The sequence below is a fragment of the Arvicanthis niloticus genome, chromosome 6 (assembly GCF_011762505.2).
Source record: "Arvicanthis niloticus isolate mArvNil1 chromosome 6, mArvNil1.pat.X, whole genome shotgun sequence".
In the NCBI taxonomy this organism is placed as follows: Eukaryota; Metazoa; Chordata; class Mammalia; order Rodentia; family Muridae; genus Arvicanthis; species Arvicanthis niloticus.
This window is the reverse complement of record NC_047663.1, coordinates 47374171-47396619: the sequence shown is the minus strand read 5'-3', so window position 1 is coordinate 47396619 and position 22449 is coordinate 47374171. Positions and strand designations below refer to the sequence as shown.

At 49.1% G+C, this 22449-nt stretch overlaps 1 protein-coding gene across 10 annotated transcripts in view; it reads right to left on the bottom strand.

The window, feature by feature from the left end:
* Window positions 1-2120: 2120 nt before the first annotated feature.
* Rap1gap2 (RAP1 GTPase activating protein 2) overlaps window positions 2121-22449 on the bottom strand; it is a 219898-nt gene continuing 199569 nt past the window's right edge. For 9 of the 10 annotated variants that reach the window (XM_034506215.2, XM_076936326.1, XM_076936330.1 and 6 more), the window contains 8 exons: window positions 16233-16370; window positions 14677-14795; window positions 12218-12331; window positions 11881-11998; window positions 11000-11126; window positions 7443-7519; window positions 6987-7025; window positions 2121-6174 (listed from right to left, as the gene is read on the bottom strand). In XM_034506215.2, coding sequence (XP_034362106.2) covers window positions 7017-7025; window positions 7443-7519; window positions 11000-11126; window positions 11881-11998; window positions 12218-12331; window positions 14677-14795; window positions 16233-16370 — 702 coding nt within the window. In that variant the 3' untranslated portion in view covers window positions 2121-6174; window positions 6987-7016. The remainder of the gene's footprint in view (window positions 6175-6986; window positions 7026-7442; window positions 7520-10999; window positions 11127-11880; window positions 11999-12217; window positions 12332-14676; window positions 14796-16232; window positions 16371-22449) is intronic. The other variant, XM_076936325.1, reaches the window with a different exon arrangement.

The following is a 22449-nucleotide window of genomic DNA, read 5'->3' as shown; positions in this document are numbered from 1 at the left end:
CAGGACAGGGAAGCCAATAACAGTGACACACATGTTACCTGCAATGCCACTGTTCAGCCAGTACTCCCACTTATCTAGGACTTGCCTTCATGTTAATGTCAACCCATCCGATCCAGGTCCTAAAACAAGATGTGACTCTGACCCCTTAAGCGGAATGGAAACACCACCAGTCTCCATGAGTTGTTTTGGAGACTGAGATCATAATCAATTCTTCCCTAAGACTTGTTTTTAAAACAGTAAGTTGGCCCTATGCAGCTGATGTAACCAGGGATAACGTCAGTCAGTCTAAGACAGCTTAGACTTTTGCTCCTGCATTTTGTTCACGAGAAATATTAGGTGCATGCAGGTGACTGCACCCAGCTATATCAAGATGCATAGAGCACACAAACACACACACACAGACAGAATGAGAGAGAATATGAGAGGGAGAGAGAGAGAGAGAGAGAGAGAGAGAGAGAGAGAGAGAGAGAGAGAGAGAGAATACCTCAAGCCTCTACCGGCTGCCTCCATGTAGCCTGTGTGCTCCGGACCCTGTCCATTCACCCAGCTTCAGACTATAGCTCTTCTACCTCCTCATAGCTCCTAAGTGGCAACCCCTCCAATGCTTGTCTCCACAGGCAAACTTCAGGCCCGTTTCCAGCTGATCAATGTTGGTCGGTGATGTGTGTATTTCTTTCTTAATCATTTAGCATGTATGAATTGTTACCAGCTTTATTAAGCTTATATGTCTTTATTTCTATTTGTCACCAATAATGTATTTGAGTGTCACACACTTAGCCCATCTTCTCCACAGTTGCAGTTTCCCACAGTGTGTTTTTAGGGACTGGTGAGTCATTACACCTAACTGGCTGCCTATGGAAACACCAGCTGCTACTGTTGAGATTACCATTGTTACTGAGTCTCTGCTACTAAACAAAATTCTTTTTTTCAAAGTATTTTCTCAAATTAGGAATTCTATTTTTTTTTCCGAGACAGGGTTTCTCTGTGTAGCCCTGACTATCCAGGAACTCACTCTGTAGACCAGGCTGACCTCGAACTCAGAAATTCACCTGGCTCTGCCTCCCAAGTGCTGGAATTGAAGGTGTGCGCCACCACTGCCCGGCTAGGAATTCATTTCTATCCTCATGCTTTCCACGAGCCTTTTGGTTCTAATAGCACATAGAGAAAAATCCAGATCCTGGCATGTTGAATAATTTGCTCAAGATCACAAAGCAATTCCCCGGCAGAGGAAAACCTGCCTCTTGCCTTCAACTCTACACCCAGCAGGTCAAGCAAAGCACCTGAGTAAGTGGACCCACTGTGAGTCAGAGGAAGATAAGAAAGGCATTTAGTCACAGGAGACTCCTTGAACAGAGACTCTGAAAAGGAGCTTGGGCAAAGGGGAGAAAATGATAGGAAGAAGACGAGCCAGTGAGCAGCAGGAGGCTCACCTCCTCAGTACCACAGAGGCGGAATAGAGTGGGTAAGCAACTGACAGTGAACAGTAAAGAATGCTGGAAAGTATGGTATATTCAGGTCTCACCAAAGAGGGGTTGAGCTAGCTCTCACCAGTCCATGCCTGAGTAGATAGTCTGAGTTGCTAAAAAAAAAAAAAAAAAAAAAAAAAAAAAAAAACAAAAAAAAAAACAGAAACAGAAATTCCTTTATTTTGTTGTTATTGTGGTTAGTTTGACTCTGTGTGTGTGTGCATGCACACATGTGCTGCTTGTGTATGTGGTGTACCCATGTGAGTACACGTCTGCATTCCTGTGCACACATGCCAAGGACATCATTAGTCTTCCTTCTTCACTCTCGACCTTATATCTCTCACTGAGCAGGAAGCTTGCCATCTTCCCTCAGCTGACAAGCAAGTTCTCAGTATCTGCCTGCTTCCACCTCCTCCCCCGTCCCACCCCCACTCATATCACAGGCATGTGCAATCAGGCATGGCTTTTTGTGGGCTGGAGATTCAAACTCAGATCCGCCTGCTTGCAGAGATTTCCCCAGCACCAGGTTTGCTTTGTTTTGTTTGTTTTTAATATTAATAAAATTTTTAAACAGGTTCAAGCTGATAGCCACCCTCCAGTAAAAGGCCCTGCTGACGTCCAGTAGTGCCCCACTCCAAGAAATGTGAACTCTAATGGACACAAAATATGTTATTTATTGTCAATTTCTGCAAAGACACATTTAAGCAACAAAATATACATTTTCAACCTTTTAGAATTTGTTTTATACATTAACAAATACAATGTGCCACCATAGCAATAAATTAGATGTACACTATTTACATCACATAGGCATCAGGATCTACAAGTCACCCCCCTCACTGAGAGGAAGCAAAGAAAAGTCATCGTCACAGGGGTCACTTCCAAACTACACCTCTTAGGTTCTACCACATGGGTGTCTCGTCACATGGCGACATCGGCACCCTGGGAGCTGGAGATCAGGCGGGGGACATCACACGTTGGCATAGACACTAAGGAGTGGGAAGGGGAATTTCACCCTTTCAAGTGGAAATGTCACAGAACCAAAGACAATGGCAACTAATTCCAGCCAAGCACACTGTCTGCTGGGGATGGTAAAGCCCAGGCCAAAGCCACTGCCCCAGCTGCTGCTCACTACAGACCGCCCTTGGCTCTGGAGGTTGTCTTCTTTCTCCCAAAGAAACACACAGTCCAGCTACAAAGAGATGTGGGATTGGTGTGGGCAAGCAGCTTGTGGCGAAACAGACACCAGAGCTAGGTAAGATGCCTCAGAAGCCCTCTACTGGGCGGGCAGCAGGATCAGCCTCGTTCACCGTACTAACCTGTTCTTGCCTTTGATTGAGGGATAACTAACTAGAAGCTGGGGAGGTAGCCTGGGGGTCCAGAGCATGGCTAACTAACCTGGTTGCTGCTGGCCCAGAAGCCATATGCTCTATCTGAACCCCAGACAACCCCCACTCCCCCCACATACACACGTACAACACGGTTGTCTTTGCAGACTGAGAAACAAAGAACAAAAGGTAATGTTTGAGTTGGCACCTTAAAGGGTCAAAGGAAAGAAAATGACACTGGCTGTGCCCTGCCTAGTCACCTGATCTAGGCTTTTATTACCCCTCTCCATTTTAAAAACTGAAGAGGCCTGGGCCTAGACTCAGTGGCAGGGTACTCACTCAACATGGGGACATTCCCAGCACCACAAAAAAAAAAAAAAAAAAAAAAAAAAGAGGACAGGAGGGATGGAGAGAGGGAGGAAAAGAAGACAGACCAGAGAATCAGTTCATTTTATCACTTTCTGTCCTGATTTAGAACAAAAAAGTCAAGGGTAGCTAACAAATTTTTGTCTGGGTAACTTTGCCCCAGTCACTGAAAACCCAAAGAAGTACTTTATTGCAATCCCTGCCAGTTCATTTCCTTAGCCCCTGGGTCCTCACTGACCAAGACTTCTCATGCTGAGAAACAGCAGAGACTGAGGTCCTATCAATCCCCTCCAATCCCAGCACCTCCCTGCCAGTGCAGAGACCCCAGCTCCCAGGCTTCCTCAAAACCCAGGCTCCAGGAAATGCACCTGCTTACTTGCACCAACAATAAGCAGAGTTGGTGTGCAGGAAAACCCAAGGCTGTTGTGGGCCTAGTGACAGCTTTGCCACTAGGTGGCTATGTGGCCTCAGGCAAGTTCCTTCAGTTCCTCTGGAGGATGACAGGGTCTGATGAGATGCAAACAGGAGCCAGAAGGACTGAATATCAAACCGTGCCACAAACCCTAATGTTTTCCAAGAATCACCATTTGACATTCATAATCAGACAGAAACTCCGGCTAAGGCCTTCTATCTGGAGCTTTCTCACACGGTTTGTATCAACAGAGCTGGGGGCATCTGGATGCCTACTAACACCTGCAAAACATAATTTCTAGAGTTGTGACCAAGAGAACCCCTTGTGGAGATAACGGTGGAAATGTTCCCCCAAATCCAAACAGAAGTATCATCTACAGAAGCCCAGTCACATGAAGGGGCCTCAGCAAGACTCAGAGCCCTAAGACTTGGTACAGCCATGAAAGGAAAGAGTGTATCAGAGTGTGGAAGGAACAGTTTCCAATCCAGAGGGCTGAGAGGAGGCTGGGCTCTGCCATTATTCTGCTCCTGTTAGGCAGAGAACTCGAGCTGGGCTGGCGGTACCTACTCTGGAAGCCAAAGGATGACCTGCTAGATAGAGAGGCAGGAGCAGAGGGCAGGGGCATCTCATATCCCGTCCAGAGTATCTCAGCAGCAAACCAGGGGTGAAGACCACAGCCAGGGCTCTCAGCTCCTCAGTACACAGTCATCCATCCCGTCCACTGGCCCAGAGGTAACACCTGCAGGCAGAGTGCCAAAGCAGTGGGGACAAGGCTTATAAGGTTTCCAGACAGAATGGGACAACCTGGAAGCCCCTGAGAGTCCCAGACCATAATGCAAGATAGCACAACCACCAAGAGGATAAAACTGTCCAAAACAGAGAAGGGAGCCAGAGTCCTGTAATAGTTTCAAAGAAAACACAGTTTGACCTTTCAAGTTCAAGCAGAAACCTGCCAGCAGAACACTGCCAGAATCCACCCGCCTCCTTCCAGCCCTGGGTGCTGCTACGCTGGCTTTTAATAAATGACAAACAGATACTCTGTTGACCTTCTGACTAGAACAAATCTTTCCAGACTAGTATTTCACGTAAGCAGGTTTCCCTAGTGGAGTGAGGGGAGAGCGGAGAGCTCCCCCTTCCCTGGCTGCACGTAGTGCATGGGTGGTTGAGAGGGGGGTGTGAGGGATCAAAATTGTGCTCGGATGACAAAGGCAGTGGGAACAGTTACAACACCAGCCCCAAAGACTGTCCCACCCTTCTGTACTTTGGCTTGGGAATAGGGGCCTATGCAGACAAAGCACTTGGTTGGAACTCTCGTCATCTGCTCACTGAAACAGGAGCCCAGAACCAAGCAGCCCTGTGCCTCAGACCTATGTGTACTTACTGGGGTGGATCTTCAAGTGCCTGCTGTGTAGAGCCAATGTCTAGCCTGGTGGACGCTCTACTCCACACCCAGCAGCAGAACAACCCTGCAAACCTGGAAGGCTGAGGAGCCAAAGAGCTCCTCAGGATGAGCCGGCTCACCCAGAGAAGGCGGCCATGGCAAGGCGTACAGATGGCCTGTGGCTTAAAGCGCGGGCTCATGGGGTCTGGGCTTCCAGGGGCCCTGAAGATGGGACAATGGCCTAGAAACCTGCAGTTGGCGATGGAAGGAAGAAGACTGGGGGACTGAGCCTAGAAGCAGTCCCTGGACAGTACTGGTCCCCTTACAGATGACAGGAATACAGAGGTGGAAGAACACTGTATTGTTTCCAACACTAAATTCAACCACCACACACGAGACTTCAGAACTTGCCAAGTCGCCCTCCACTACAACTCTCCCCTCTCTCACCCTAATAAGCCTTCTCACCCAGAGGCTCCTTCACCAGCCTTGTGTTCACCCTGGACTCCACACTGCTGGCCGCCCACTACCAGGGCTTCCTCAACCACAAAGATGATCAGCAGCTTGTGTAGAATTAGAAAGGAAAGACCTTGAGACTACAGTCAGGGGAGCATGCAGCCGAGAGTCCTGGAACACCTAGCTCTGACATGGAGCTTCCACCAGCCTGAGCCTCCTGAGGCGATGCTGGCAGCAGGGACAGAGCTCCCTAGGCCTGGGCCAGCAGATGTGTCAGAAATGCAGTGAGACTCAACCTGGAGGATGCTGGGATATTCCTGGAAAAGCAGCCCTTCTGCCTTGTCCAGGAAGGCACTGCACTGTAATCCAAGACAGACAGTACCCATCCACCATTCTACAGTTACCTCTGCTCCCCACCACACAACCCCCTCTGTCTCTAGGGCAGTTGAGCTCCCTAGCTTCTTGCTGAGCCCCCTGGGCACTCAGATCCGCCCCCCCCCCCCCGTGCCCAGATCTTTTCCTGCATGTAAAACAAGATGCTAGTTGACTCATATAGCTGGTCACATCAGGAGGTCAGAAGTACAGGTTGGGGCTTTCAGGTCTGGAGAAAGATCCGGCAAGGTCATGGCCAAGTCAGGACGTGGAACAGACAACTGGTCTGCTGGGCAGGGGGCCAGTAAAACAGCAGGCCTAAACAGTCAGAGCAGTGGATGGCACCCCCAAACTGCTGGAATTAGGAGCCTTCTGTAGGCCAGAATCCACACTTCCCTGAGAAGATAAGGAAGGGGAAATGGAGAACAAGCATTGGGTAAAAGAGATAAAAACATGCTGGAGTCAGAGTGGAGAACCCACTTGCCTGTGGCTACACTCAGGACAAGGAGGCTGCCAAATACAAGGGGCCTGGACTCAGCCCCAGAAGCCGTGTGTAAGCATTGTGCAACAGAAGCATCCATAGTCTCTCACAGGTGATGGAGGCAACATCACACTCCCATTTTCTCTTCTGTTTTCTCATACATGGGTTTAACATAAAGTGGGCTTAACTGTACCCTTCCTCTTGGTCCCAAAGCACTCATACTCCAGGGGACCTCACTGAGTAGGTGCAGGCCAATGGGTCTCGGGTGACCTCACTATCAGGAGTTTACTGGTGTGTCATGCCAGGAACAGAGACCACCCTGGCGTTGTCCATCATAACAATTCTTGGGTAGGGGCATCTCACATCATATGGGGAAGATGGGTACCAGCCTGAATGAAGCCTTGGCTAAAAATACAAGGAGAGATGCCGCCTGCATGAAAGGGAGAGGTAAACTGAGGAATTCCTCCCTCCAGGGAAGGAAGTGAATTCTTTGGCTACTTCCCTAACCAGCTCTATCAGGTGTGGGAATCTACCACAATGCCTCTGGACAACCCTTCCCAGCCACTGTTCTCATCCCCTCCTTCCTCACAAAGACCAGGAGATGTCCGCCAACAGTAGTCCTCCGTGTTCCTCAGCTGACTATCTCTGGCCATTCTCAGGCCATAAAGCCATAGACACTCTGACCTTAAGGGAATATCCCCTCTCATGGCCACAGTAAGACACTCACCTTAGATAAGAGAAGGTCTTCACTTTCACATTAGTGACCCTGTGTAAGAAATGCACAAAAATTTTTCAAAAACCAGACAATAGCCTCCACCTTCAGCTTCTGTGCACTTGGATCTTGGCAGTCAGCGTTCAGGAAGGGACTTGGGCTCCCAGGGGCCAGCAGAATCCACCTCACCTCTGGGGATGGCTGTGTGCAAGAATGAGGCTCTACTGTAGGAGGAGTGGCAAAGGTGGCCGGAGAGCTCCCAGCCTGGTGTCTGTACCAAGTAAGGACAGAAACCATCACTCCCAGATATGGCAGAGCATGAATCTCTGCCTGTTTCAAGGGACCCGCATGAGCACTCTCTAGGTGCTCTCTCTCCAGCCCACTGGAAAAAGTCTGTTGGGGGGGGGGGGAGCTGGAATGTGAGGTACAGGGCTCAGAGGGCCCTTCCCTAGGTGCCTACACCATCCTTACCGCACTGGAGCTAGCATGGCTGAGTTTATCAAAGCGGAATTTCAGGTTTGACCTCGGGGAGTTTCTGCTTTTGGCATCTAAGAAGAGAAAAAGGATATGGGGCTTGGGGAAGGGTTGTTCTAACAAAGTCAGAATACTGAATAGGGAAAGAAGGCCTCAACCTCCCCCCAAAGCATGCTCACTAACAGGTACCCACCCATCAGAAACATTACTCAGACTCTGAGAAATGTTGTACCCTACTCAGTAAACACAGGTCACTTTAAATATTTTCAAAATTAAATTATGGAAGCTCATAAGTAGACAAACCACATTCGAGGAAGATAATGGATATTCAAAATTTGTCACTTCCTCGTTATATTATGGTGTTTTGCTTTAATCTTTGCCATTACATCTGCTGTATCCTTTTATCAAAAATTGGTTAAGCTGGTAGGCTCTGCATCTCTCCTCAACACCGAGTTCAGGGATGTAATGCTGGGGGCTTGAGATCAATCTCAATGAAAGTATTAAGACTACTGAAGTTGGCAGTGTCACAGATCTGGGCTTGGCTTATGGTTTTGTTCTCTAGATTTAAGAAACTAATGGAAGGGCTGGAGAGATGGCTCAGGGGTTAAGAGCACTGGCTGCTCTTCCAGAGGTCCTGAGTTCAATTCCCAGCAACCACATGGTGGCTCACAACCATCTGTAATAAAATCCAGTGCCCTCTTCTGGCGTGCAGACATACATGCAGGCAGAACATTGTATATGTAATAAATAAATCTTTAAAGAAAGAAAGAAAGAAAAAGAAAGAAAGAAAGAAAGAAAGAAAGAAAGAAAGAAAGAAAGAAAGAAACTAATGGAAAGTAGTAATAAAAAAACTAAACTTGAAAGCAGGTTGTGCCTGCCGCCACTACATTGTGAAGACCAGCGTGGGAGCCACCTGCTCCCCAGTGTTGGGAAATTACTACCAAATTCAGCAGAGAGGCTGTTTGTATCACTGACAAACAAATGCTGACTTTCTAATGCAAAATGTCAAGGTAGGCAATAATATCCATCAACACCCACATGGCAACCAGATTTGACTGTCATCTGCAGCCTTGTACTGGCTACATGAACCAGAGTTAAGTATCACTGAAACTGTCTTATGAGAATCTTACAGACAGAGGACTCACAGAAAATATACTAAATATTTTGCCATTATTTTCAAACTGTGTTTCAGTTGGTAATGTTGGTAATGTTGTCAAAGTTTACCATGTCCATGTCTGTCTGTCTGTCTCTCTCTCTCTCTCTCTCTCTCTCTCTCTCTCTCTCTCTCTCTCTCTCTCTTAGTAACACATGTGCACACATGTACACAAGCATGCTATTAGACCCTCCCTGAGTACCCTGATGATTGATTCCCTTTGTGTTCCCAGAAACCCAAGTATGAATAGCTGATGACCAGACATCTGCAATTACAGAAGACTCCTGGGCCATCCCTCTCCTCTCAGCCCGCCTCTCCCCACACTCACTGGAGCAGCCAGAAACAAGTTTCCAGACCTCCAAGTCCATGTTACATGGGGTTAGGGGTTAAAACCAGAAAATCAGGGTTAATTACAGCCTGGAGGTGGGGAGACGTACCAGCTGGGGGTGTAGTTAGCACTGAGAAAGGTTCCACACCTGTTCCACATTTCTTCCTGCCCTAAGTAACCTTAAACCAGTTAGTTGCTGACACTCCCAAAGCCTCCCTTCACTCAGACCTTATCTAAGAGAGCAGGCTGGTATTCATTTCTTTTGATATTTATTTAGTGCCACAAAGGACACAGTTAGGTGATAAATTCTATCCATCAATATTTAAAAAACAGGTTTTTTTTTAAATCAGCAAATGTGTAGGGCTACTCTATTTTACAAATGTGGGGGGTTGGAGGTGAGGCAGTCAGTACCAAAGCTGAGGTTAGAGTCCATCTGGATAGCTGCCTGACCACAAGACAGGGAGCTGTGACCTGCTCGCTAACTGGAGAGGGCCGTTTGCTTTTATCCTGGTCTCTGCTATATCTCATGACAGCCTCCTTTTTGACATCAGTTGGTCTCTACTGAGTGATAACCAATAGATCACCACCCCTGCTCCAGCCATTATGAAAGCCAAAAATAACAGTAGATATTGTCGAAGTCCCTTGGGGAGTAAGATTACCCCGGCTGAGAACTTGTTGGTCACACTAATGTTTTATTCCAGTCCCACAAGACACATTTAGGTTAATGGTTGTATGCTTTTTTACAATGTATGCTCATCAAATCTTTGTAGGGAGCCTTGGAAGTCCTGAGAGAATATGTTTTGTTGACCCAAACAGCTATGTCAAGGACCCAATGCCTTAGACCATGGAAATGGCAAAGCCTCCCCTACCATGGTGAAGCTTTGGCCTTCTCTGGTCAAGAGTATGAATGTTGACAGTGCATGTGTTTACAAGTGATTGACCAGTGTGTGTAAAACTTAGCAACTGCCCTCCCTCTTCCTGTCTGTATACAGCCTGAGACTGCTTGCCTACAAATACCTCCTACTGAGACTAGCTCACCCTTCCCCCACAGCGCCCACCTGGGTAAAAATCATCTGTCACACTGGGTACTTGGCTGACCCTGAGAGCTGACCCCTTTCCTTTTCCTCCAACCTGGTACTTCCTACTCAGCTCAACTGTAAGGATCTTAGAAGCCCAAAAGACCCAGGCCCCTATAGTCTCCCTAAGCCTGCACTACCAACCCAGTAATTTCTATACCTGAACACACTCCGCCATGACTCTGACTCACCTAGGTGCTCACTGTGCCTCTGCTGGTGCCTCCTCCCCAGCTCCCAGCAATCCTTTCTATACTCAGCATGCAGCTGCCAAATAGTCTTTCTCAATGCCAGGAGGCTCTTCCAGAACCTTCAGTGGCAACAATGCCTGAGTCCTCCCCAGGCCTCTTGGCAGCCCACTCATGGTCCCCATAACCCCTGTCCTTTCTCACCTCCCCATGGCCCCCGCTGCACTGAACTTCATACACACCCAGAACACAGTCTCTCATTCCTCCAGCCCTTCCACTGCCATTTCCTCTCACTGCCGGGTGCTCAGAATCACCGCTGTGGCACTGGCCCTTGGTGATGACGGGGTAGGGCAAGAGGTGAGCAGAGTGTGCAGCCTTCAAATCACTCAATCTTAACTTCTCCACCATGGGGTCATCATGAAATCCTTCAATCCTCTGAGCCTCAGTTTCCCCATATATTCTAAGAAGATGATAGGAAGATGGAGTCCCCTAGTGGAGGTGAAGCCCCTAACTGCTTGGAAAAGGAGAAGTTGGCTTTTCAAGCATCCCTGGGGTACATGACCTTAGAACTGCAGTCAGGTGGGAGCGCACGCCTTTAATCCCAGCACTTGGGAGGCAGAGGCAGGTGGATTTCTGAGTTCGAGGTCAGCCTGGTCTATAGAGTGAGTTCCAGGACAGCCAGGGCTACACAGAGAAACCCTGTCTCGAAAAACCAAAAAAAAAAAAAAAAAAAAAAAAAAAAAAAAGAACTGCAGTCAGGGCACAGCTCCACCTCCCTAACGACATCATGTAGATCTTCACATGCTACTGACCTGTGGGACTCCGGCTCATGATGATGGGGGTGGCAGTGGCCCCCAGGCTGGGGTTCTCGCTGCTCGGGGACGGACTGTAGGCAAACACCTCCTGCTTGAAGGGCGAGGTTATGGATGGCTGACTGCTCTGAAGAGAAAAACTGGGTGAGCAAAGCCAGTGTATACCCAGCAGCCCCACAGCTGTCCTGAGATGGACCACGTGAGCCACTGCCTCCAACCCTCCATGGCATTTCTGCCTCAGCCATGACTGCACCCTTTCCCTGACCTCTTTCCTTTCCAGTTGGTGTCCCCCTGGCATAAGCAGCCTCCACTGCTGCTCTTAAGCACTCTGCTGAGCCAGAGTCCCCCCACTCACTGCTCTCATTTGGTAGCAACAGCGGCATAGGCCACTCCTTCTCCACGGTATTCTTTTAAAGTAGAATTATAACCAGCCAGGTCCCTGGACTGGCTGGTTTTATATGCCAACTTGACACAAGCTGGAGTTACCACAGAGAAAGTGGCCTCCCTTGAGGAAATGCCTCCATGAGATCCAGCTGCAAGGCATTTCCTCAATTAGTGATCGAGGGCGGGAAGGCCCATTGTGGGTGGTGTCATCTCTGGGCTGGTAGTCCTGGGTTCTATAAGAAAGCAAGCTGAGCAAGCCAGGGGAATCAAGCCGGTAAGTAACATCCCTCCATGGCCTCTGCATCAGCTCCTGCTTTCTGACCTGCTTGAGTTCCAGTCCTGACTTCCTTTAGTGATGAACAGCAATGTGGAAGTGTAAGCTGAATAAACCCTTTCCTCCCCAACTTGCTTCTTGGTCATGATGTTTGTGCAGGAATAGAAACCCTGACTAAGACAGCCCCAGAGTGCTGTTCACTGGTTGACTGAGACTCACTTACCCCACTGTCACACTCCTCCATGGCCTCACCCTCCCCTGCTGTGCTGCTGAAGCTGCTGGTGCTGGAGGAGGAGCGGGAGATGCTGGCACGGCCGTTCTCCTTCAACTTGATGAAGGGCCTGCAGAGAGTGAGAGGCAAGGCAGATGGAGAGAGAGGCAGGCCCACCAGAGAACTGAGCTTGTCCATGGCGGCTCCCCCAGCCTCTGCCCAGCAGTCTTTGTGTTCCAGACACTTCCAAAGGCAAGAACTGCACCTCTCAGCTTGCCTGGAGGCAGAGCGCATAAGCCAGGACTCTAAGTGGCTACCACCCGCCTTTCCCAAACCGCAACTCCCTTACTTCTCTTTGTTGGGACAGATTTCTGGAGAGCTGGGATTTGACGAGGTCTCAGACTTTATCTCCTGAGAAGAGTGTCCACCATCTGGGGTTTTGGGGGTGCTGGAGGCACTGTCACTAGGGAAGGAGAATAAAGAGAAGAGGATGGAGGCCAGGCCCCTGCCCTTGTCCACCCTTGGCTCCAGTCAGAGCTCAGGCTGTGGGGGCCAGAACACAGAGAGTAGCCACCTCTTCCCTCCCCACCTGAGCCTCTGAGCTTACAGAAGGCAGCAGAGGTTTCTGCTCCCTACAGTAAAGGCCAATCTGAATTCATGATGATAGTCCAAGGCCAGCAAACAGAGGTCCTGGCTTGATGGCCTCCAGACAAAGTCTATCCCTCTCCCATGCTACCCATCCCCCCCGGCAGCGCTATTAATCAAGAGACAATCCCATAGGGAACAGAGTGGGGCATTACAGGAATCAACCCAGTACCCATGGATTCCTGAGAGGTTTCGGGGTGGGACACCTGCTGTAATGACTCTTGAGAACATCCTACATGTGACAAAACATCCCTGGGTGCTGAGGAATGAAGGGATACCCTAAGTGCAAGGATCCAAGAGCCTCCCTCTCCTGCCATTCAGCAAAGATCACAATTTACCCTGTACCACACTCTGGGAGCAGGACAGCTCTGTCCTCAATTCCCTTGTTTCTTCTTTAGTATTTCTGAGCCCCAGGACCACTGACCTCTTTTTCCCTCTAAGCCCTGTTTGTTTACTTATTTATTGTCTATGTGTGTCTACCTATGTGTATCAAGCATGTGTGAATGTGTAAACACATGCTTGCCTCAGATACTTGTGGATCTGTGGAGAGATTCCCGTGGAGGATCCCCTGGAATGAGAGTTACAAATGGTTGTGAGCCTCTGTGTGGATGCTAGGAACTGAATCACGGACCTCTGCAAGAGCAGTCAGTGCTCTTAATTGCTGAGCCATCTCTCCAGCCCTTTGGTGTACTTTTTATAATAGCAGCATTAATGAGACATAATACACATGTCACATTCTTAAAATGTTCATGGAATCGTGCAGCCATCACCACAATCTAATTTTAGAACATTTTAAGGCCTTTAAAAAAAAAAAAAAAAACCCTCTGGCTCATCTGTAATCACTGCCCACTCCCACCCCTAACCTATTTATTTCTGTCTCTGTGAACTCTGCCTAGTCTGGACATGCCACAGAAATGGGACTTGACAGCATACATAGTCTTCACATCGGGATTCCACTAGCTTAACATTTTCAAAGTTTGCCCCGGCTGTAGCCTGCATCGGTATCTCAGCACTTGTTAGTTGTGCATTCTGTGGGTATACTTAGTTCATTTTGCTTATCTAGTCATCAGATGGCAGACCCTTCGATTGTTCCCACCTCGAGCTACTGTGAATAATGTTGCAATTAATAAGTATGGGTTGTTGTTGTTGTGGACAACTGCTTCCATTCTCGTGGTCTCTGTACATACACACCGACGGGTGAGACAGTGGGATCTGATGGGAACTCTATGTTTAGCCTTTGGAGGGCTGCCTGCCACACTGGTTTCAGAGTAGATGCACTATTTCACATCCCTCACCAGCAATGTACAAATGTGCCAGTATCTCCACATCCTCCATAACACTTATTATTTACCTTTACAATCACAGGCACCCTAGAGGTGTCAATGGCCTATATAAACTCTCTGTGTATGTGGAGGGAGAGAGAGGGGGAGGGAGAGTGGGAGCGAGAGACTGGGAAAGGGAGAGGGAGAGAGGGAGAAGCACATGCATATGCTTTTAACTGCCTGTGTCTCTGGAGGTCAGTAGTCAACACAGGATGTGGCTACCCTCTGTGCCAGCTTTCCTCCTCAGTTTCAAGATAGTCACTCCCTGATCCTTGAACTCCCCAACTAACCAGCAAGCCCCCAGGGACCTTCCTGTCACCACACCAGGCTTTTTATAAGGATTCGAGGAATCCAAACCCAAGTCCTCATACTTTCACTACAATAAATTTTCTTCCATGACAAACACAGAAATTTCTTCCCTCCTAGCTTTGGAGACAGACACACACACAGAGAGATACACACACACACACACACACACACACACACACACATACACACATACACACACACACACACACACACATGCCACACAGTCTCTTCCCAGTTGTCCTTGCCAGGAGACCTTCCATTCCTCTGAGTACACTAGGGACTCTGTGCACTCTCTCAGAGCAGTCATACAAATCTATTCAGTTTCTTTGTATCAGAAACTCTGATCACTGCCCAGTCAGGGCCTCTCTCCTAAACACAAGAAACAGAATGTGTGGGCACCTGAAGTGAGGCCAGGGTTCAGGGGAAGCCCAACACTGGGAAAACCTGTCCCCATGCGTGGGCACCTGACAGCTATCAAGAAGAGAGCTGACAGGCCCCATAGCTGGGCTGGAGTCCAGGCCCTGACAGTTACCATCGTGTCCGGCTGTCCCCCTGGCCTTCAGAGCCCGAGTGCAGGCGGGGGAAGAGTCCCGACCGCCGCTTGATGGGGCTCCGTGACTGGTTCTTCACGGTTGCTGCGGCCACTGGAGGCTGCCAATAAAACCACCACAGTGAGTGTACATATCCACCCCTCTTTCCCGCCCCTTCTCTGATCTTCACACAACTCCTTGTCTTGTAAGACTGGAGAAAACAGCAAAGAGCTCAGACCCCAACACTTGAGCCACTCACAGCCTCTTTCCTGCTCTTAAACCAAGCCTGTGCCAGCAGGTAACGGCCCAACAGAGCCTAGAGCTCTTGGAGGATGGAGGTCACCATAGTGGGGCCAGATGGTGAGCTGGTTGAGATGATTCCAGAGATCACAGATTGAAAAATCTAGAGGTACCCTGCGTGGTCCAGTTTCAGTCTTTCAACTCACTAATTAGAAAGCCAAGGACCAGAAAAAGGGGACATATCAAGGTCAGCTCCTGAGTCTCCATTGCTGCTTGTGAATAAATGGACCCAGGCAGGAATTGTAGCAACAGACCAAATGAGAGCAGCAGAGCTGAGTCCGCATGCACTGATGGGCAGTATCCTGTCTCCAGGGAGGAAGGGGACATAGTGGTGAAGGTTTGAGCAAGGAGGCCCGGAAGCCTGGAGCCTGCTATGTTCTAACCTATCCTCACTGCCCATCATGTGCTGGGCCACTCTGGGAGGATGGTCAGACTTTCTGGGCCACAGTTTCCTCATCCTCTGCCGCTATCATGACCACAAGGTGATAGACGTGAAAATATTGGGTAAATGAAGCCATTGCTCAAAAGCCCGTTTATAATAGAAGTCAACATCTTGGTGAGTCTATTCTGTTACTTAATTTTTTTTCAAAGAAAATTCCACTCCATCTAAATCAAAAGCCACTTGCCTTATTAAATGGCTGCCTATGTGGTTCCCTCCCCTTCCCTTGTGTGAATCAAGAGGCCTGAGCTCACAGACCCACAAAGCTGGCTTTCCCCAAGAACTGAACACACAGTAATGAAGAGGCTAAGTTTTCTATCAGGAGGTCCTGCATTCAAACCCCAGATCTTCATCTTAGCTGAGTGACTTTTAGTCAGTTACTTAACCTCTCTGAGCCTCCTTTTCCTAAAGTATGGAACAGAGAGTGCTCCTGTGTCTACACAGACAATCGTGACAGGGATCAGGTAGGATCTTGGGTATCAATCACCAGCTCAGTGCCCAGTACAGAGCAAGCTGGTGTGGTCACTGTTGTCATCAATAATTAGGGTGTCCCTCATGAGTCCCCAAACTCAGTTCTTAAGTAAACTCAGAGAACTATTTATGGTACAAAACCGACCCCCAGGGGCAACCTGGCATAGACGTACCACAGGACCGCTGTCATCAAGCAGAGGTTGGCTCACCTCCCCGGCAGCTTCAGTGTTCCCAGTCCATCAACCAGCCTGCCCTGCTAAAGTTGCCTAACCCAAACCTGGAGTGGGACACACCCTTCCTCCCTCCTCCTCTTCCCCCACATGCTGGCCCACTGTCTGAAACACTCACCGAGAAGGTGGTCTTGGTAACCTCCATGCTGTTGTGGACAATACCCCCACTGAGGCTGCCAGGAATGGTCCCACCATGCAGCTTTCTCTGGCTACCCACCATGGTCTCCATGGAATGGCTGCGCACACGGATGGCTCTCTGCAAAGGGTAGGGAGTGACAAAGGCCTGAGAGTCAGAACCTGGTCCTGCTGGATGACTCTGCCCTGAGCTCGAATGTTCATACATGTGCACACACTAGCAATGAACATACATTCAGTTATAGAAGCCCACTCCTCAGGAATTGGTGTTTACAGAGATCTCTAAATTCTGTCAAGTCAGCATCTGCGGGCTCAGCTGCAAGGTAGGCCAACCTGCTATCCTCGTCTTATGGGGAGGGGAAGCAAGGCCTGCAGCTCAGCAACCCTCAATGAAACTGCCTAGTTGGCAACTCTACCTCTCTGAGTTATGGCTTCATTGTCTGTAAAATGAGTGTCACAATTCCACAAAGAATGGGAGCTAAATACAAGTGGTGAACACTAACTCCTTTTTAATTTGGGGTGTGTGTGTGTGTGTGTGTGTGTGTGTGTGTGTGTGTGTCACTGAGGAATGGACCCAAGATCTCCTTGATCCTGGGCAAGAGCTCTACCACAGAGCTACATCCTCAACCACACATCAGCTCAGTGTTTAGAAAGCTAGGCTTCCTCTCCTAAGTGTGTACTGGACTGCCCTCCCCACGGTTACCACAGATGTGACTTGTGCAGGACTGCCCTCCCCACGGTTACCACAGGTGTGACTTGTGCAGGACTGCCCTCCCCACGGTTACCACAGGTGTGACTTGTGCAGGACTGCCCTCCCCACGGTTACCACAGGTGTGACTTGTGCAGGACTGCCCTCCCTACAGTTACCATAGGTGTGACTTGTGCAGCTACAGCCACCATTGATATGGAGCCCTGGAACAAGTCCCTGCTCATCTCTGCTCTAAAGCTGCCACTTGCCATCCTTGGACTTGCAGAGCCGAAGTTATACTTTCCAGATCAACACTATAGATCTGCTTGACTGTTCAAAGAGATATATGCTCAGACTGGGCACACAGATGAACCGCTGTGGGTGTGGAACCTTGTGTTCACTTATGACTGGCACAAAGCAAAGTGTGGGGCAGGTTGGGTGGATACTGGCTAGCTGTCAAGTGTCTGGCCAGTGACAACCGGGACAGTGAGGTTTGTCATGGTGAAGGATAAAATGAGAATAACTGAGCCATACGAACCCTGGACCCCCAGAAGAGCTGGACCTGGGGTGGCAATCCCCCCCCCCCAGACTTCTCTAGAGTGCAGCACTGCTCTGCACAGGACCAAAGAGGGGTGTCTATGATGCTTGGAACTCAGCTCCAGCCAACAAAGTGCTACAGGATCCTGGCTCCCCTGAGATAACACTTGGTTTTGCTTCAGTGGTGTTTTAAGTGTAGGTACATTTCAGAGGTTTTCTCCTGTGACCCCAAGCCCTTGCATCATTGTCCTCTTGTCATCTATCTAGTTTCTCAGTAAGATAGCCAGAAAACACAACTTAGTGGTCGAAAGCACAAAAGTGTTAAACTGCTGCTGCCAGGAGTCATGCCTGGGCTCCCTGCTGTGCCACCTGTTAGCTGGGACACACACCCGCCACCGGTAGGTCACTTAGCTTCTCTGAGATGCATGTGCAATGGGATAGGGTATGTCCACACAAGGAGTAGCAATGAGAGCCTATAAAGAGCCCTTAAAAGAGAGGTCGGCCCATCACAAGTGTAGCTTCTCTTGGTGTTGATATCAAGCACAATGTGTTTCCTGTGTGCTCAGCACCACGCCAGGAACTAGAACTGCAGTACTGAGGTCAAAGGGGCATTGCCTCCAAGAGTGCCCAAAACACACTTCTACAAGAAGGCTAATAATGCAAGACTCAGTGTCTGTGAAGATGGTCTATTTGTGTCAGTTGTTCTGGGGCCTAAAGACCAAAGGCTCCTGGACACCTGTACTATTAGTGGCTCAAGTACAGGTACCAAACTCCACACTGGCAGATCTTTTGCTGGCAGAACCAACATGCCTTCCAATGTCTCCTCCTCTTCCTCTTCCTCTTCCTCTTCCTCTTCCTCTTCCTCTTCCTCCTCTTCCTCCTCCTCCTCCTCTTCTTCCTCCTTTTCCTCTTCTTTTTTCTCCTCTTCCTCCTCCTCCTCCTCTTCTTCCTCCTCCTCTTCTTCTTCCTCTTCTTCTTCTTCCTTCTTCTCCTCCTCCTCTTCCTCTTCTTCCTCCTCGTCCTCTTCCTCTTCTTCTGTTGGGACCCCCACTAGCCCCACGTTCAGGCGGCCAAAAAATGTCACGGCCCGAGCAAAATGTTGAGGCCGGGCTGCCCCGCGTTTGGCGGCCACTGTATTCCGGCCCAAGCTGCCGCTCCAGTCCGAGGGCGGTTGCAAGGAATGGAGACCAGACAGAGTTTAATTCAATCCCGTTTATTCTTCAGTCTCTCTTCTTCTCTCCAAGTCCCAAGTCCTAAGTTCTTAGTCCCTAGTTCCTAGTCCCTAGTGCCTCCAAGTTCCAAGTTACTTCTTCCAAGTTCTCTTCCAAGTGCCTGCTACCTAATGCCTAATTCCTACTCCAAGTTGTACTCCCTGAAGTGTCTCCTAAAAGTGTCTCCTCTGTCTTCTCTCTGCTGTGTCTGATTCTCTACCGTCTGCCTCTGCCTTTTATATGTCTCACTTCTAAGCCATGCCTCTAAGTCACACCTATAATCATGCCCTTAGGTCTTGTCTCTAAATATGATCTCTACACTTCTAAATTACATACCTTTAATCTCACACACCCAAGGTATCTAAACCAAGATTATTGGAGTGTGCTCAGCTGTTGTAGGCTATTGTAATCCAAGTCTCATGTCAGGGTATATGGCTCAAGATGGCTGCAAAGCTGATAGCTGCTTTTCTGCTAAAAGTCAGCCCCCAACATTCTTCCTTCTCCTCCTCTTCTTCCTCCACCACCACCACCACCACCACCACCATCATCATCTCCCCCCTGAGATACAAAGTACTCAGGCTCAGTCTAAAGCACTCATTTAACTCATCCCTTACTACACAAGCTGGAGGGATACCTGCTGATGGCTCTGGGGAGAGCACCTGAAAGCAGTGGGGCCATCTGGGAGGTCAAACCTGATGACAAAGCTGGAGAGGCCAGGACCACACAGGGGAAAGGGCAAAAGAACACACATGCTTTGACTGTGCCAGAGTCACCTGGACTTCTTGCTACAGTAATTAACAGATTTTCCTCACCAAGGTGTGAGCCTTTCAAGACAAGATAGTCTCGGAACTTGGTACCAGCTATCAGATATGGACTAAGCTGAAGCCCATGCCCTGGACTCACGCCTGTGCGTACCCCTAAGGAATGTCTCCAGAGGAAGAGGAAAGCCCCTTACTTCCCTTGAGACATGCAGGAAGAGCTTCCATGTACATCAATGCAAACACTGTTCTTCAGGACCCCAGGGACACATTTGAGACCTTAGAATGGTGAAAGGCCTTATCCTGCCTGCCATTCCTCCTGACATGGGACAGAGACTCAGAAAGGCTTCTGATAGATGTCACAGTCCTCCAGACAAGCCATCAATGAGACGTGGCACTACCAGCCTCAAATCAACATCATATAGCCTCTATTGTCTGAATCAAAGATGCCCCATGAGGGATGTCACCTGTCCCCTCTCAGAACCACAGAAGAGTTGCCTAGCAACAGTGTTCCCGGGACATGGTTGCAAGAGCCAGCATATTTGATTCATTCTACCACCCAAGCATCATACACTTCCTGGACTCTGAAACCTGAAAATATGCGTTTGGACGGGAAGAATGGCTCCTTACATGACACAAATGCTTCGTAAATGCCAGCATCTTTACATGCTTGTTCCCCTGGGTTGCCACCACCACTGTCACCAACACTTCAAACTCTTCATTTGTGTTCTGATCTAGTCCTCAGCCTCTCGTGCTCTGAAAGGATCTAAGTATGAATAACAATCCCTGTACAACGTAACCAGTCTAAGGAGCTTTGTACACACGATCTGATGAATCCTCACAAGGCTGAGATACAGAGAGAATAGAAAATCTCTCAAGCGACAAATAACTGTCACACGCCACTATGAGATAGAGCTGGGACCCAAATATAGGATCCCAGGCCCCAAGATTGAAAACACAGAGCTGGATATGGAGTGTGTGCTTGTGATCCATACAACGTGGAAGAGTTGAGAGGTCAAGGTTAGCCTGGGCTATATAGTGAGACTCTATCTCCAAAAGAAAGGGGGGAAAGGAAGGGAAGAGGTGAGGGAGGATGGAGGGAGAGGAGGGGATGACAGGGCAGGGAGAGGAGAGGGGAGGGGAGGGAAGATAAAGAAAGAAGGAGAGAGAGGTGGGAGAGGGAGAGAGAGGTGAGAGAGGAAGAGAGAGGTGGGAGAGGGAGAGAGAGGTGGGAGAGGGAGAGAGGGGTGGGAGAAGGAAATGATGTGGAGATGGGAGAGAGAAGAAGGCCAAGATGGAGCAAGTCACTGGCTGACGAATCAAAGATGACTGGAAAGCAGGAGTTTGGGGGTCCAACTCTCATAAGAATGTCAAAGGCCAATGTCAGGAGGACAGTGTCTTCAGATGCCCATGTGCTACTGTCAGAGTCAACAGAAAGAATCTGAGGAGCCAATGAACTGATGGGATTCCAGGGCTGGGCAGGTTGTAGTCACCTGCTCTCTTGCTCTTGGTAACAGGAAGGATGGAGCCCTGGTTCTCCCATGGTTCCTGGCAGGAGGAGCTGTCACAAGAATGAAATGAAACAGTGTGTATCCAACCCCTGGGATGACATCTGCCCACTTGGGTCAGCTCTCCTGCCCCGATCTCAGTGTGAAAGACAAGCAATAGTCATCACTAAGACCCAAAACAATGCTTGATTTGAATGAAACTGTCTGGTGACATCTAAAGGATTTCACATTACGGTCCAATGGGCAATCTAGGTAACAGAATCAGGAAACAAGGGGTGGGGGGCTAGTGATGGCATGAGGAAGGCAGTAGAAAGGGCAGTCATGGAAGCCTTTGTGTTGGCTTCAGGAGTCTGGGGCACTTGCTCTTGGCAAGCTCACATAACCCCTGCTTGAGTTCTCCATTCCGGCTCATTCCAGCAGTGGGTGTCCTGACCCTTGGAAAGTCCTGTGTGCAGAGCTGGAATCTCATCTTCATCTCTAAACCTTGCAGTCTTATGCTGGCCTTTTTTAGCATTTCCCGTGACTGTCCCTTGCCGTCCTCCTGGCCTCTGGTTCCACCGATCTCCCTCAGCCCTGTGGCCCCCAGCCCTCAGCCCGCCCCACTGCTGCCTTCCATCCAGCCCTGCTGTGAGGTGAAGGATGGAGAATGTACTGCTTTCTCATTACCCCCGAGTGTCACCTCACTACCACCAGCACCACGGCCTCCTTACAAGAAGCTTTTATGAGTTCTTTCAACTTAACTCAATACCAGAGACAAAAATCAAGGAGATGAGCACGGGATGGGGGTAATGGCGGGGGGGATGCCCATCCAAACCCTGAGAAGTAACAGAGGCAGGGCCTTAGAGACAAAGACACTGCTAACCTCCCGACGGCTGAGATGGCTTCAGGACCCTCAAAGAGACTTTGCCAGAGATGGCTGTTGACCTCTTCTGCCACTAGGGGTCAGGTGAGACCAATGCACTACCTACACCACGTCCTCAAAGAGTGAGAGAAATTAGCCGCTGCCTCCCAGCTCCCTGTGGTTCCAATTCTGTCCCATTGTCTTCTACTCCTGCCTCCATATTTTGAGTAGACAGTTAGGCCAATACAGTGTTTCTCAAACAATGGTCCAGATGTGCTATACCCACACCACACAGACAAATCAACCATCATTTTGTCTTTCTTTTTACTTCATTACAGACGGTTTAGAGATAAGTACCTTCCAAAAGGAAGTGACACACAGATCCTTCATTAGAAAAAGTCCTTCAAGGTTCCCAAGAGCATGGCCAGAGCCACCCCCTGGAGCCATAGAAACATCTTCATCCAAGCCAACACTGCAAAAGATGAGTCTTTTCCATTAGAAATGTGTAGATTTTCAGATTGTCATCGACATGAAAATGAAAACTTCCAAATATCAGTAGACCAGGCAGGTCTTGAGGCTCCTCCAAGCAGCTTGGTTTACAAGCAGGTCTAGGTGTCCACAAAGCACCCAATGTGTGACTCCTGGAGGGGAAGCTTC